Source organism: Mustela putorius, unplaced genomic scaffold (genome assembly GCF_011764305.1).
Source record: "Mustela putorius furo isolate JIRA1106 unplaced genomic scaffold, ASM1176430v1.1 tig00003853_pilon_pilon_pilon, whole genome shotgun sequence".
Lineage (NCBI taxonomy): Eukaryota > Metazoa > Chordata > Mammalia > Carnivora > Mustelidae > Mustela > Mustela putorius.
In genome coordinates, this window is record NW_025422005.1 from 20,557,561 (window position 1) to 20,572,826 (window position 15,266).

The following is a 15,266-nucleotide window of genomic DNA, read 5'->3' on the forward strand; positions in this document are numbered from 1 at the left end:
TCATTACTTTCAATAAATACGGAGTAACTAGTAATACCCATTTCCATAATGTGTCAACACATAAGTCTTGAAACTAGACCTCCTGACTAGACTTCTGTCTTGCTACATAAAAACTCAATGACATAATTTTCTTTGGCATACTTAATGCCTCTAATTTAGCTATGTGTTCTCATAGTACATATCCTAGGAACACTGCTAAGGATGATTTTTAGTTCTACCATTTCCCTAATTATTGTTGCCCCATCAGGGATAAGGGATGACACTTCATATGTTCCAAGATCATTTTACCAATTGCTTATGTCTTTCTAGTTTTATTTATTAAAAAAGATTTTCTTTATTTATTTGTCAGAGAGCGAGAAGCAGACTTCCTGCTGAACAGGGAGCCTGATGCCAGACTTGATCCCAAGATTCTCGGATTGTGGCCTGAGCTGAAAGCAGATGCTTAACCAACTGAGCCATCCAGGCGTCCTGCTCTTTCTAGTTTTATACTTACCTTAAGAAAGGGGGCTAAAAGAATAATGGCAAAGTAATCATTAGCATGTACTCTCAATGTAACAACAAATACTAAAAATGTATTAAAGGACTTGATGCAAGCCAGTGCCCATCCTTCTGTGATATAAAGAATACATCTAGAACATGAAAAACATGCCCTATCATCTGCTTTCAAAACTCAATTTTTTTCCAAGTTGGATTTTCATAAATGTAAACATATTATTATTCTACATTCTTTCTTACTATGAAATACAAGAGGCTCATTCAGGATAGTAAATTGCCTTAGGATTTATCTAACTTCAGAAAGAGAAACAACACAAAAGGAAAAAATTCTTTAATATAAAAGTATCTTGAGGGGCGCCTGGGTGTCTCAGTCATTGAGCGTCTGCCTTCAGCTCAGGTCATGATCCCAGGGTCCCGTGATCAAGCCCCACGTTGGGCTCGCTGCTCAGTGGAGGCCTGCTTCTCCCTTTCCCTCTCCCCTGGAAAGGGCTTGAGTTCCCTTTCTTGCTGTATCTCTGTCAAATAAATAAATAAAATCTTAAAAAGAAAAAAAAAGTATCTTGAAAGAATGATTACTATTGTTTTCCTATTATATTTTATTTATTTTTTAAGTAGGCATCATGCCCATGGTGGGGCTTGAACTCACAAACCAGAGCTCAAGAATTGGATGCTCTACTGACTGAGCCAGCCCGGTGCCCCAGCTTTCCTTTTTTAAATGCTAAGAGTCAAAATACAGAAAGAGCAAAACAAACAAAGGCCATGGCAAAGGCAATAATCTGTATCACCTGGGGACATTTAGAATTTTTATTTATTTATATTAAATATTTATAAGAAATTAAGACTCTAACCTAGACTCTAGGATCTTATGTTTTTAACAATTAGGTAGTGGTCAAATTATACTTTTCTTCAACTTTTTTTTTTTTTTTTTTTTAAATTAAGTCAGTCAGGGGCACCTGGGTGGCTCAGTGGGTTAAAGCCTCTGCCTTTAGCTCAGGTCATGATCCCGGGGTCCTGGGATGGGGCCCCGCATCAGGCTCTCTGCTCAGCAGGGAGCCTGCTTCCTCTTCTCTCTCTCTGTCTGCCTCTCTGCCTACTTGTGATCTCTGTCTGTCAAATAAATAAATAAAATCTTTTAAGTAATTTAAAAATTAATTAATTAAGTCAATCAGAGAAATTTAGGTAAAGATAAAACTAAGTTTTCAGGCAGAAATGATACGTATATATACTGTTTTACTGGTAAACAGATGCCCTCTTTTATTTTCTAAAAACTTTAAGAATAGCCATTGGTGTTTTTTCTATTTTAATGGCATTTCCAAATACAATATGTAATTTTTTAATACTGTATTTTCTAAGCAGACTCTCTAGAATTATACTAACAAAACTGAATTTAAGAACGCTGTTTTCTTAGAAGGGAAGTATTAGGAAGTCTTCTCCTTATTTTTATTCTAATTTGGAATCTCTAGTATAACTGAGTAATATTTAAAATCTTTTACAATTAGCTTTTCTATAAAGAACTTTATTTTTTTTTTTTTTTTTTAAAGATTTATTTATTTATTTGACAGAGAGAAATCACAAGTAGATGGAGAGGCAGGCAGAGAGAGAGAGAGAGAGGGAAGCAGGCTCCCTGCCAAGCAGAGAGCCCGATGCGGGACTGGATCCCAGGACCCTGAGATCATGACCTGAGCCGAAGGCAGCGGCTTAATCCACTGAGCCACCCAGGCGCCCCTCTATAAAGAACTTTAAATTGGGGCGCCTGGGTGGCTCAGTGGGTTAAAGCCTCTGCCTTTAGCTCAGGTCATGATCCCAGGGTCCTGGGATCAAGTCCTGCATCAGGCTCTCTGCTTACCAGGGAGCCTGCTTCCCCCACCAACCTTACCTGCCTCTGTGCCTACTTGTGATCTCTGTCTGTCAAATAAATAAAAATTAAAAAAAAAAAAAAAAAAAAAAAAGAACCTTAAAGTGTTAAAGGAGACACTTTACTTACTGGTTGTTCTGGTAAGTCTTGCTCTTCTTCCATGAGGACCAGTATTCCTTCCTAACGTTTATGTGGCTGGATTGCGAGTGTCTGTCAGCAGTCTTCACTGTCTGTTTAAAAAAGGGGGGATTCAAAGCTTTATGAACTCTTAAAGCATTATCATTGAGGTCATCAGAGAATAATTTTTTTAAACTTTTTGTTACTCCAAGCTTTCTACGTGAGTCCCAATCTCAAAATCTCAAACCTGCACGTGGCTTTTCAAAATTGACATGCTGCACCAAGTCGAGATAGGTGCACACAATGACCTTTATACTGCCTAGCAAAAGCCAACACGTGGAACCCCTTCTGCTGTACTTAAAACCCGGTTACTATAGTGCCTAATGCACTAAACATCTTATAATGACAGCCATGTGCAGATAACTAAAACGTGATTTTAGGATTACTGTTACATTAAAAAATGATAAAAACTAGCCTAGGAAGTCAGTAAGTTATGATAACATCTAACCTGCTTGAATGTGGAACATTTACATAACTGTTAACACAGACACACTGAATCACTTTAAATGGAACAAACTGGAATATCGATTAAATACTTTCACAACCAACTATCTGTATATATGCAATTGATTTTAAAGAAAATTCTTCTGGACTTATTTTAGTATTCAAATAAATAAGTAAAGCAAAACCTTGAATTTTAGAACTAAGGAAAAATTATGTAAAACTAACACCCAATTTTATTCTGAAATAATAAGCTCCACTAAATATATTACCTAGTCAATGTTTTTTTCATTTAAAAGAGAAAAAGAGAGTGTGTGCATACAGCGGAGAGGAGCAGAGGGAGAAGGAGCCGCAGACTCCCTGCTGAGACGGATGCAGGGCTTGATCCCAGGACCCTGAGATCAGGACCAGAGTCAAAGGCAGATACTTTAACGACTGAGCCACCCAGGAGTCCCACTATCTAGTCAATTTTTAAGCAAACTCTACCTTCTCAGACCCCGCTCTTCCTGTCCTCATTTTTCAAACTAAGAAAGAAAAATAGAGGACTCAAAACCCCCCATTTACTGGTATGAACTTCCTACTGTGGCCTGCTGGCAAGAAATAGGTACGTATCATGAAACTAAACACATTATAAAAACAAAAACTCCGTATCTATTCAACACAAATGAAAATGACACTTCTCCAAAACTGATGTGACCATTTATGCTTTTAATGAAGGTCACACTTGTTTTACTTCTACTAACCACTGTAACTAAACATATAAAAGCAAAATCAAGTATAGAACCTTATCACTGAAGTAACGAACAGAGATTAAAAAAAAAAAAACATGCTGTCAAATAAATAAAGTTTTTTAAAAAAAGGGGCGACTGGGTGGCTCAGTGGGTTAAGCCTCTGCCTTCAGCTCAGGTCATGATCCCAGGGTCCTGGGATCGAGCCCCACATCGGGCTCTCTGCTCAGCAGGAAGCCTGCTTCCTCCTCTCTCTGTCCCCCTCTCTCTGCCTCCCTCTCTGCCTACTTGTTAAAAATTTTAAAAAAAAATGAAAAGGGAAATGAAAACCCTCAGTTGTGCCATATCACCCCTCCCCTCTTTTGCTCTATAGCGATGCAATACAACACACTTTATTTTACAGCCAAGCTCCAGAATGAGAAAAAGAGGGAACACACACGTGATTAGAGGCAGAAGAGCCCAACTCTACCGTGACTTTATTCCCTTCCCTGACCTAGATGTCACAAGAAAAAAGGTTTAAAGGTCAGAAGCGCTTGGTGATCAATACTCACGTGTAGCTCATACAGAGCCCCAAAAGCCAAGCTCTCCAACTACATGACGCAGGTAATTGGTGCTGCAGAATTACAGGGCACAGTAACTAAAGCCCACAGGAGCTATCTTGCCTGAATTTGTTTTGCTCTCCTCAGAAGAGCATAATCAATGTGACGTGAAACGGATTCACAACTGTGAAAGATGAAACATTTTTATGTTTTATCAGCTTCTACCTATCTTAGATTTAAATTGAAATGTCTTTATTTTATGGGCTTTTAATACTGTCTAAATGTACTTCTGTACATATATAATTTCATCCCCAAAGGAGCAAAATAGGGCCAAATCATGAGGGAAGTGGGATACCTTTAATAACTCATTTGTTGGATTTTTGTGTGATCATCTCTCACCTAAGCAAAAAGTTATAGTATTCCATGTTTTACTTAATTGAAAGCCATATGTAATCATTGCAATCTCTAATTAGTAGATTCTCAGCACGGGAGAGGGAGGGGATATTCCTTCTCATGGGGGAAGGGTTATAAAATCTACCTCTGGGCAAGAATAAGGTAAGAAATTTTGTTTTAAAAAAGGATATTCAATAACATGTGCTTTAATTTTAAACACAAGAACTGATTTCAAAAATATAAACATTAAAGGGGCACCTTTTTTATTTATCAAAAAGGGATCATAGGTTTTACAAGGTAAAAAATACTATTCTTAATTATGGGGAAATAAATTCTCAAGTCATACAAAATTAAATGTTAAAATCTTGAATTTTGTTTTCTAAAAATAGGGCAAAATAACAGTGATTTTATAATGAAAAGAAGGAATTTTCCATTTTTCTTAAGACAAATTCTATGGTTAAGTTGCAAGAAAACTTTAAGGGAAAAATTGGAAGCCATTCTTTCTTCCTCTCCTATTTCTTATTTGAAAATAAGCACTACTGTTTCAATCTTAAAAGTGACCTTTATTTTCTCAGCTTTTCAATTTAGGGGAATAAAAGGGCATAATTTCTATAGTTAGGAAAAAATTTTAAAAATCAAGTAAATGGATCAATGATCACTAACAATTTTGATCATTTAAAACAAATGAAAGCTGGGGTGCCTGGGTGGCTCAGATGTTTAAGCATCTGCCTTTGGCTTGGGTCATGATCCCAGAGTCCTGGGATCAAGTCCCACATTGGGCTCCCTGAGCCTGCTTCTCCCTCTCCATGTCTACTGGCTTTGCCTACTTGTGCTCCTTCTGTCAAACAAACAAACAAACAATCTTTTTAAAAATAAATAAATAAAACAAACAAAAGCAATCTTACAAGGAAAGCACATGATTTATTACAGCATCTTCTGGGATTCCATCAGCAACATGTAAAATGCCTAAAATTGCAAACTTACAAATTTACAAATAATTTAAAAGTAATTTATTTGCAAATATTTTAATTTACAAATTTAAAATTTTCCAATAATTTATAATTTGACTAATCTGAAATATAAGACTTACTAAATACAAGAATTCAAGTATTTGTCACATTCCTAGAACTTCTCAATATGCTAAAACTTTAATATTAAGATCTCTTACCATTTTCTATAAGTGCACATGCTTATAATCAAGTCACATTTACTAGCAACCAGATGAAAGTGTTGTATAACACAAACAGTGCTCCAGTATTTGATAATTTAAAAAGTACAGAATTACTATAATTGATAATTTAAAAAGTACAGAATTACTATACAAATCTTAGTATTCTCTTTTTCATGTACTAGTTCTAGAGTTTATTAATCTAAGTGGGTTTTTGTAAACCATTAATGTAACCTGACATTATTCTACAAATGAAATTCATCTTCTAAAATACCCAAAAATATAATGACTTGACATAGAAGTAAAAAGTGGATTCTTAAGTGCACTTAATGAATACAGCTCATTATATAAAGTGGATTCGTTAAGTGCAACTTAAATGAATACAGTTATTATAACTTAGTCAAACAGCCAGTGAAATTACAAAACATGCTGTGAGTTGATCTTTTAAGTGCTTTTAAGCATTTGGATAGTAATGTCTTCTCACAATTTTCTAGTTTCAATTCTTACTGTTTTTTTTTTTTTAAGATTTTATTTATTTATTTATTTGATAGAGAACACAAGTAGGCAGAGAGGCAGGCAGAGAGAGAGAGAGAGAGAAGCAGGCTCTGCACTGAGCAGAGAGCCCGATGCAGGGCTCGATCCCAGGACCCTGGGACCATGACCTGGGCCGAAGGCAGAGGCTTTAACCCGCTGAGCCACCCAGGCGCCCCTCAATTCTTACTGTTGATTTCTAAATACACCTTTTTTATCATGAGAGTTTGTCAGTATCTCTATGCCTTTATACACAGAAATCTAGGAAAAATCTACAACCAAGAACAGAAATGGTATTATTTCTGTAGACTTTCCCTATCTGCAAATGCTGACAAGACAAAAATAGGGAATTCTGTTTGGATTAAAAAAGGTCACAAATTTAAATACTGTGATTTCACATGTTCATAAATAAAGCAGGATACTTTTATAATATGGCAGCTATAATTTTTCTTTTTAATCATTAAATGTTAGAAGGGAAATAATTAGTAAATATTTTACTTCAAAATTCTAATTAGATTCCTACCTGATAATTTCTGTTTTGTACCAAGTTGAACATACTATTCAACCTTTAACTGTAAATGGCTACAAGCAAAAACCTAGGTTACTGCAATGTTATTATAGCACTCAAGTACAGAAAGGGGGAAAAAAATATATATATATGTTCTACATACACACATATAAAGAGCAGAATAAAGATCAAATTGCTTTCAAAGAAAATAAAGTATATATTACTCCTAATTATAACATCAAGAGAAGTATCTAAATAGAGCACAATATTTGGATTGTAGGTCCTAGAAGGGGAACTTTCATGTGGCAAAGTGTGCACAGATTAACTGAGTATCTTTCATATAATTCTAAAGAGAAAACAGGTAGCTCATAAAGTTAATCACTGACCACACTGTATTTTAGAAGTCTACTTAATATTTCTTCCAAGGCGTGCTATATATATATATATATATATATATGTATTATTATTATGTTTTTTTTTTAGAACACACTAAATAAAAGGCTAAAGAAATTTCCCTGGGGAAAATGAACAGCACCCTTCCCAAAATTAAATATATCTCAGCAATAAAAGTTATAAACAAAAGTAATCTAAAAAGAAGTATCAAAAAAGTGGTATATTATCACTTAAGATTATTAACGTGGATTGGGGTGCCTGGGTGGCTCAGTGGGCCTCTGCCTTCAGCTCCGGTCATGGTCCCGGGGTCCTGGAATCAAGCCCCACATCGGGCTCTCCACTCAGCGGAGAGCCTGCTTCCCCCTCTCTCTCTTCCTGCCTCTCTGTCTACTTGTGATCTCTGTCAAATAAATAAATAAAATCTCTTTAAAAAAAAGATTATTAACGTGGATTACTTTAGGATTTAAAAGTACATAATTAGTAAATATCCACCATGGTATCCTCAAATACAATTATGTGTGTGCCTTGAAGAATGAAACAATAAGCAAAATACCATCTTTTAGTGGCTTTAAGACAACTGCTTCAAGTATTGTTATTCAACAATAACAGATCTATTCTAAAGGAGACCCTTAAATGAATTCAGAAACTAGTACCCTAACACTCAAAGAACCAAACATAAAACCTGAAGATACCTCTTAAACTCTAATTTATAAACTAAGAGGCCTTATAAGGCAAAATCATGAAATCAATGATTTCAAAATATAAGAAAACATTTCTGTGGTCTCCTGCAGAACATTGCTTATTAGTTGTGTCAGGGGGCATGTAGTAATTTGGCCTTCATAATCCATAGAACATATATATTAGTTTCAAACGAGAAGAGAACAAAGGTTTATTCTAATACCTACAAATATCTTGTGAAAATTAGGCAAAAATAACAATGAGTATCTTGGAGGAGTGGAGAATTATTGAGGGAATTCAGGAAGATTTACCCTACAACAGCCTTTAAAACCAATTACAGTGGGAAGGATAAGAGCAATCATTTACCAAGCATATATAATATAGCAAATATTTTTACATTTATTGTCTTACCTAGTTTTTTTTTCTTTTGGTTTTTTTTTTTTTTGTCTTACCTAAGTTTTATCTCCACAACGATCCTAAGACATAGTGTTATCTTCATATTATGGACAAGGCAACTAGGACTCAGAGATTTAAACAATGCCTGAGAGTAACAGCAATAATGTTTGAGGTTAAGGCAGAAATATACCAAATAAAGAGGCTGGAGGATGATGGTGATGGTTGCACAACACTGTGAATGTACTTAATACCACTGAATGGTATATTTAAAGTGGTTAAAATAGTTAATTCTGTTATATATATTTACCATAATAAAAAGATATAAAAAGACCCATGAGGGGCACCTGGGTGGTTCAGTGGGTTAAACCTCTGCCTTTGGCTCAGGTCATGGTCTCAGGGTCCCAGGATCAAGCCCCGCATCAGGCTCCCTGCTCAGCAGGCAGCCTGCTTCCTCCTCTCTCTGCCTGCCTCTCCACCTACTTGTGATCTCTGTCTGTCAAATAAATAAATAAAATCTTTAAAAAAAAGACCCATGAAACAAGAAATACCAAAGCAATAATCAAATCTAAATAGAGCTTATAAACTAGAATTTAAATAAAAACTTGAAACAAAACAAGAACAAACAAAAGTGCTTATAAGTAGAGAACTCAGGATTTAAAAATACTGCCAGAGGGCACCTGGCTGGCTTAGTTGGTAGAGCATGCAACTCTTGGTCTTGCGGTACATATATACATGTATATATACATATAGATATGTATATATATATATATGGGGCACCTGGGTGGCTAAGTGGGTTAAAGCCTCTGCCTTGGGCTAAGGTCATGATCCCAGGGTTCTGGGATCGAGCCCCGCATCCAGCTCTCTGCTCCACAGGGAGCCTGCTTCCTCCTCTCTCTCTCTGCTTGCCTTTCTGCCTACTTGTGATCTCTGTCTGTCAAATAAATATATAAAATCTTTAAATAAATATATATATGTATGTATATTGCCAGAAAAACAGTATCAATGTTCTAAATTCTAAATAAACAAAAAACATTCAAGAAATTTTGGAGAAAGCAGATTAAGCATATTTATCTCATCTGTGGAAAAGAGATAAAAATTGTGTGCAAAAGAAGAAAGCATAAATAAATCAACAGATGTGATTATATAAAATATACTTTCTGCAATAAGGAATAACGAATCTAAGATTTAAAGAATATAACATGGGGCATCTGGGTGGCTCAGTTGGTTAAGTGTCTGCCTTTGGCTCAGGTCAGGATCCCAGGGTCCTGGGATCGAGCCCCATATTGGGCTCCCTGCACAGCAGGAAGTCAGCTTCTCCCTCTCCCTCTACTTCTCCCCTTCTCATGCCCACTCTTTCTCTCACTCACTCTCTCTCAAAGAAAGGAAATCTTTTTTAAAAATTTAAAAGGGAAGAATATAATAGAAGCAACACCTGCGATAATTATGATAAACCTTAATGTCTGCAATATAAACCCACCCAATTCAACATTACTGATCATCTGTTATGTAGCAAACGGTAACTAAATACACATCCATCAAAGGACACAAACAGTTTAACCACCAGGATCAAATCAGCACTTGGGAAAAAAGCCTCTCACTACTAACTAAATAAATTTTAATATTTTTAAGATACTACTTCATACCTAAGAAAATACCAAAAATAAATCTAAACAACAAAACTGAGTGTTATCTGAGCTATAAGAAATATTCAGGCATAGTTGTAAAATCATGTTATCCTCAGACTGTTCTCTGGTTAGACTATAAAACAGATCATAAAATTATCCATGGCCTGATTAATTTCCTAATTTTTTTCCCAAAAATTAAACAGAGGGGTAAAAAGCTAACTCTAATTCCAAAAAAGAGTAAGTTTGTTCAGAGAAATGAAAACTCAGAAAACATGTGGAGAATGGCTTACCCATACTGTAATTCTATGAATGAATATCTTATATTAAAACGGAAACTGTAGGGGCACCTGGGTGGCTCAGTGGGCTTTAACCCACTGGTTAAAGCCTCTACCTTCGGCTCGGGTCATGGTCCCAGGGTCCTGATCTCTGCTCAATGGGGAGCCTACTTCTTCCCCCTCTCTCTCTCTGTCTGCCTCTGCCTGCTTGTGATCTCTGTCAAATAAATAAAAATTAAAAAAAAAAAATCTTTAAAAGGTGAAAGAGAGGACATCTGGGTGGCTCAGCCAGCTAGGCATCTGCCTTTGGCTCAGGTCCTAATCCCAGGGTCCTGTGACAGAGCCCCAAATTGGGCCTCCTGCTCAGCAGGGAGCCTGCTTCTCCCTCTGCCTGCTGCTCCCTCTGCTTGTGTGTGCTCTCCTGCTCTGACAAATAGATAAATAAAATCTGTTTAAAAAATAAATAAATAAGAAATAAAAGGTGAAAGACCATGAGAGACTGTGGACTCTCAGAAACAGAGATGGTTTTGGAAGGGAGGGTGGGTGGGAGGATGGGTGAGCCTGGTGGTAGGTATTCAGGACAGCATGGACTGCATGGAGCATGTTTATGGGGTGCATAAACAATGAATCTTGGAACACTGAAAAAATTAAATTAAGAAGAATATAAGAAGAAAAGAAATTAAATTAATTATGGAATAATGCTAACAGCTTAAATGTAATTTGTTAAGAGTCAAAAGCAGATCTCAAGGGACAACGCCTTAAGGTTTGGAAAGTAAAATGTTTATGCACATTATTTTATAAATGCTCCTTAAAAAGTGTTCCTCAAGACATTAAGTTAAAATTGGACACAACTTCTCCATTCTTGCCCCACTCTTTTTCCTCAGGAAAAAAAAATTTAAACTCTGGGGAAAAAGCAATTTAAATTGCATTGATCCTCCCTTACCCCAAATCTTAAAGAAGTTCAAGACAGCACTACAGACGGAAAGATTCATTAAATTTTTATTCCATTATCTCTTTCGTAAGAATGAAGTGAAGTTAGACGCTGCACGCAAGCACAGAATTGGCTCATTTAACTGTTCTGTACAAAAGCACTGAACTTCCACTAGTTAAAGAATTTGATACCAGATGATGTTTCACATTTGATTTTGCCCTACTGGAGAGAAACTGTTCATTCTATGAATGGAAGAAAATACATAACATAAAATGTTACAAGGCACATAGATTTTAGAGATAATCAATTTCAGAGCTGAGTAAATTAAAATCAAAGAGAGGAAGGCACTGCCTCAGGAAGACTCTTAAGCAGCAGAACCAGTAGCAGGACCCAAGATTATGAACTCCCCCGTCTGAAGTTTTTCTCCTTTCACGTAGAATTGAGTATCTGAGTCCCTTTTTTAAAACCACATTTCTAATATATTTTTTAAAGATTTTATTTATTTATTTGACAGAGAGAGAGATCACAAGTAGACGAAGAGGCAGGCAGAGAGATAGAGGGAAGCAGGCTCCCTGCTGAGCAGAGAGCCCGATGCGGGACTCGATTCCAGGACCCTGAGATCATGACCTGAGCTGAAGGCAGCGGCTTAACTCACTGAGCCACCCAGGCGCCCCACATTTCTAATATTAACATAGGCTATTTATTCCTTTTCCTACATTAAATCTCTATTCTGTTACATTACTCTGACTTCATGGTATAATAGCATAATTTTAAAATGTTTTAAATTTACAAATTCAAAACTTTATCAATATCTTAACTGGCATCTTAAGGACCGCCCCAAAATCCTAAAACAAGATTCTTTTTTTATGCTGCTTTTTAACTTCCTGGGCAGTCCAGCAAAAATAACAATTTAACTTCCCTTTACAGCCATAAGTCTTTAATTTACAATGTACAGGCTGATTTATTATTAATGAAACAAGTAATTTTAATTACAAGGTATATGAAAGTAAATTCTTCTACTATTTCTGTTCAGAGATAAGCATTATGATTTTAGAAAATTAAAATACTTCCTAACTTACAAAAACCTCAATGTTGTTAATGAAAGATTTCTCTCTCTATTGTTAATATTTAAGAATTCTTCAAAACTCTTCTGATCTTGACTGGCAGTTAACAATTCTGGTAATACCATTGTTATGTACGACTTGTTATAATTTCAAATCCATGTTTTCAAAGTTTGTTTTGGACAAAGTTGTGGTATGAACTTATTTTGAATAGCCTGTTTTGAAGTTGGGTATTAGGGTTTTCTTTCGCACCTGCAATGGAGAGGACCTTTACATCACTGATACCATGGTAAGAGCAATGGTGTCCAGCAAGTGCTGGACTTTTAAACTTTAAAAACCCAAGAAGTTTGACCAACTCGATGGTGTTCAGTCTGGGCAAGGCTACTCTTTGCAGATCTACATAGCCCTCTTAGGATCGTTTTTTGTTTTTTAAGATTTTTATTTACTTATTTGACAGACAGAGATCACAAGCAGGCAGAGAGGCAGGCAGAGAGAGAGAGGAAAAAGCAGGCTTCCTGCTGAGCAGAGAGTCAGATGCAGGGCTCAATCCCAGGACCCTGGGATCATGACCTGAGCCGAAGGCAAAGGCTTTAACCAACTGAGCCACCCAGGCACCCCATCTCTCTTAAGATCTTGAGAAGCTTGCTCATGCTACGGCCATACTACCTGTCATCACCAGGGGCAATAAAATCATGTAGCAGTCTCAGGAGTAGACGGCACATCTGTTCAGGCCTTGGTGAGGCTACTCCTCATAGGCAGTGGTTCCTGGAGTAACACCCTTCAGAGCAACCCACCTTGCCAGCAACACCAGTATTACTGTCTGCTAGCTACATGCACCAGCAGCAAAGGACCTAAGGCAGCAGCTGATAACCAGCTTTTAGTTGGAATGACTGACTCTTACCAAGACCAGCTTGTAGAAAGGTACACTTCAACTAAATGTGGACTTTATTTCTTGCATCTCCCCTTTGCCTGGAGCAGTAGGGTAATTAATTTATCATTAGTTTGCAGTATGTTGTTTCTTTATTGGCTTATTATAAGACATTATCCTATGCTACTGGCTTATAAAATATTAATATTATAAATTATAATTCCCGCAATGTTAAATAAATTACTGTTAAATAATTTGTGTTAAATAAATTATTGGCAAAGACAGTCTCTGTCTCTGAGCATAATTTGCCCCCAAAGAAAACAGCTACTAATTTTCTTATGGTTGGTCCTATGATTCCTATGGAATATTCATCCTAAATTCCACAGTGGCAGAGATCACTTTCTTCTTTTTAGTATCTGACAGCACATTCTGGGTATTCAATAAACACGTATTCAATCGAGCACAATTTCTAGGCTCTTGATTCTTCTATATATTTACTGAAAACCAGCTCACTAAGAAACTTTGATATATTTAGAGGCACAAAAAAATTCAAATCTTTACTTTTCCCACTTCTAGCCTTAGGTATCTGTACCTAAGTCACAACGTTAATCCTTTACAAGGTTTTGTTAACTGACCTGAAGAATATAATTTTGAAGTCTGTGTTAACTGAAAAGTTCCCTTCAAGTAAAAGCAAGGAATGAAATACCGTAAATCAAATTTTTAAATCACATCCATAACAAGGGATCACAGCACAGGTACTACTTATTTAAAAATTAGGAGCCCTCAGGTTCCTCTCCCTTAACAGATGAATGTTTAAAGTTAGAAAAAGATGGGGCACCTTGGTGGCTCAGTGGGTTAAACCCTCTGCCTTCGGCTCAGGTCATGATCCCAGGGTCCTGGGATTGGGCCCTGCATTGGGCTCTCTGATAGGCAGGGAGCCTACCCCCTCCCCCCCACCTGCCTCTTTACCTACTTGTGATCCATCTGTCAAATAAATAAAATCTTTAAAAATAAATAAAGTTAGAAAAAGAAAAGAAAAGTGGGGGTTGGGGGGTGAGTAGGGAAAGAGAGAGAGAATCCCCTTGCCCAACACATATATACACAGAAAATAGATTTCTGATAAAAGATAGATCAACACTTTAATCCCTAGAATCAACAAATGTAACCTTATTTGGAAAAAAGAGTCTTTGCAATTGTAATTACAGATTTTTAGATGAGGAAATGCTGCTGGATTATCTGGGTAGGTCAAAAATGCCATCTTTGCTAAGTGTGAAAATGAAAAAGGAAACCTCATATATGGAGCTGGAAGGCCTTAAAGGGGGTGTTTTCAAGCCCTACCAACTTGCCAACTATAGACCCCAAAAAGAAGAAGCCTACTCTACTACCGCAGTGGTCAGTAAGATATAAGATATATATATATCTTATATATAAGATATAAGATATAACCTCCTAGCCTGGCCAGTGAGAAACCATCACCGCCCAGAACTCACTCTCCTCCAATGGAGAGCCCCTCCCTACTTCTTCCTTTTTCTCTATAAAGCTTGGGCATACCTCGCTTTGTTGCACTTCACTTTACTGCACTTTCCAGACACTCTTGATTTTTACAAATTGAAGGTCTGTGACAGCCCTGCATTGAGCAAGTCTATTGGCACCATTTTCCCAACAGCATTTGCTCACTTCGTCTCTATACCACATTTTGGTAATCTGACAATATTTTAAATTTTTTCACTATTATTTTATTTGTTGTAGTGATCTGCAATCAGCAATTTCTGATGTTACTAACTGTAACTGTTCTAAGGCACCACGAACCGTGCCATGCAAGATGGGCCAACCTAATCCATAAATGTTATGTGTGTTCTGACTGCTCCACTGACCAGCCATTCCCCCATCTCTCGCCCTTTCCTTGGCCTCCCGAGTCCCTGAAATGCAACAGTATTGAAATTAGGTCAATTAATAATCCTACAATGGTCTCTAAATGTTCAAGTGAAAAGAAGAGTCACACACCTTTCACTTTATTTTTTCAGTATAACCCATTTATTGAATTAGCTGGACTCAATAGGGTGCCATCTCATTAGGTCTCCTTTCTCTTTTTAATTTTTTTAAAAGATTTTATTTATTTATTTAAGAGAGAGAGAGAGTGAGAGAGAGCATGAGAGCTAAGAAGGTGAGAGGGAGAAGCGGACTCCCCATGGAGCTGGGATCCT

General features: G+C 36.7%; 1 protein-coding gene across 3 annotated transcripts in view; it reads right to left on the bottom strand.

The window, feature by feature from the left end:
- The window catches only part of EYA3 (EYA transcriptional coactivator and phosphatase 3), a 109,637-nt gene that overhangs the window by 67,496 nt on the left and 26,875 nt on the right, over window positions 1-15,266 (bottom strand). For 2 of the 3 annotated variants that reach the window (XM_004741038.3, XM_004741040.3), the window contains exon 2: window positions 2,480-2,580. The exons of the other annotated variant lie outside the window; for it this stretch is intronic. In XM_004741038.3, coding sequence (XP_004741095.1) covers window positions 2,480-2,512 — 33 coding nt within the window. In that variant the 5' untranslated portion in view covers window positions 2,513-2,580. The remainder of the gene's footprint in view (window positions 1-2,479; window positions 2,581-15,266) is intronic. 3 annotated transcript variants of the gene reach the window in all.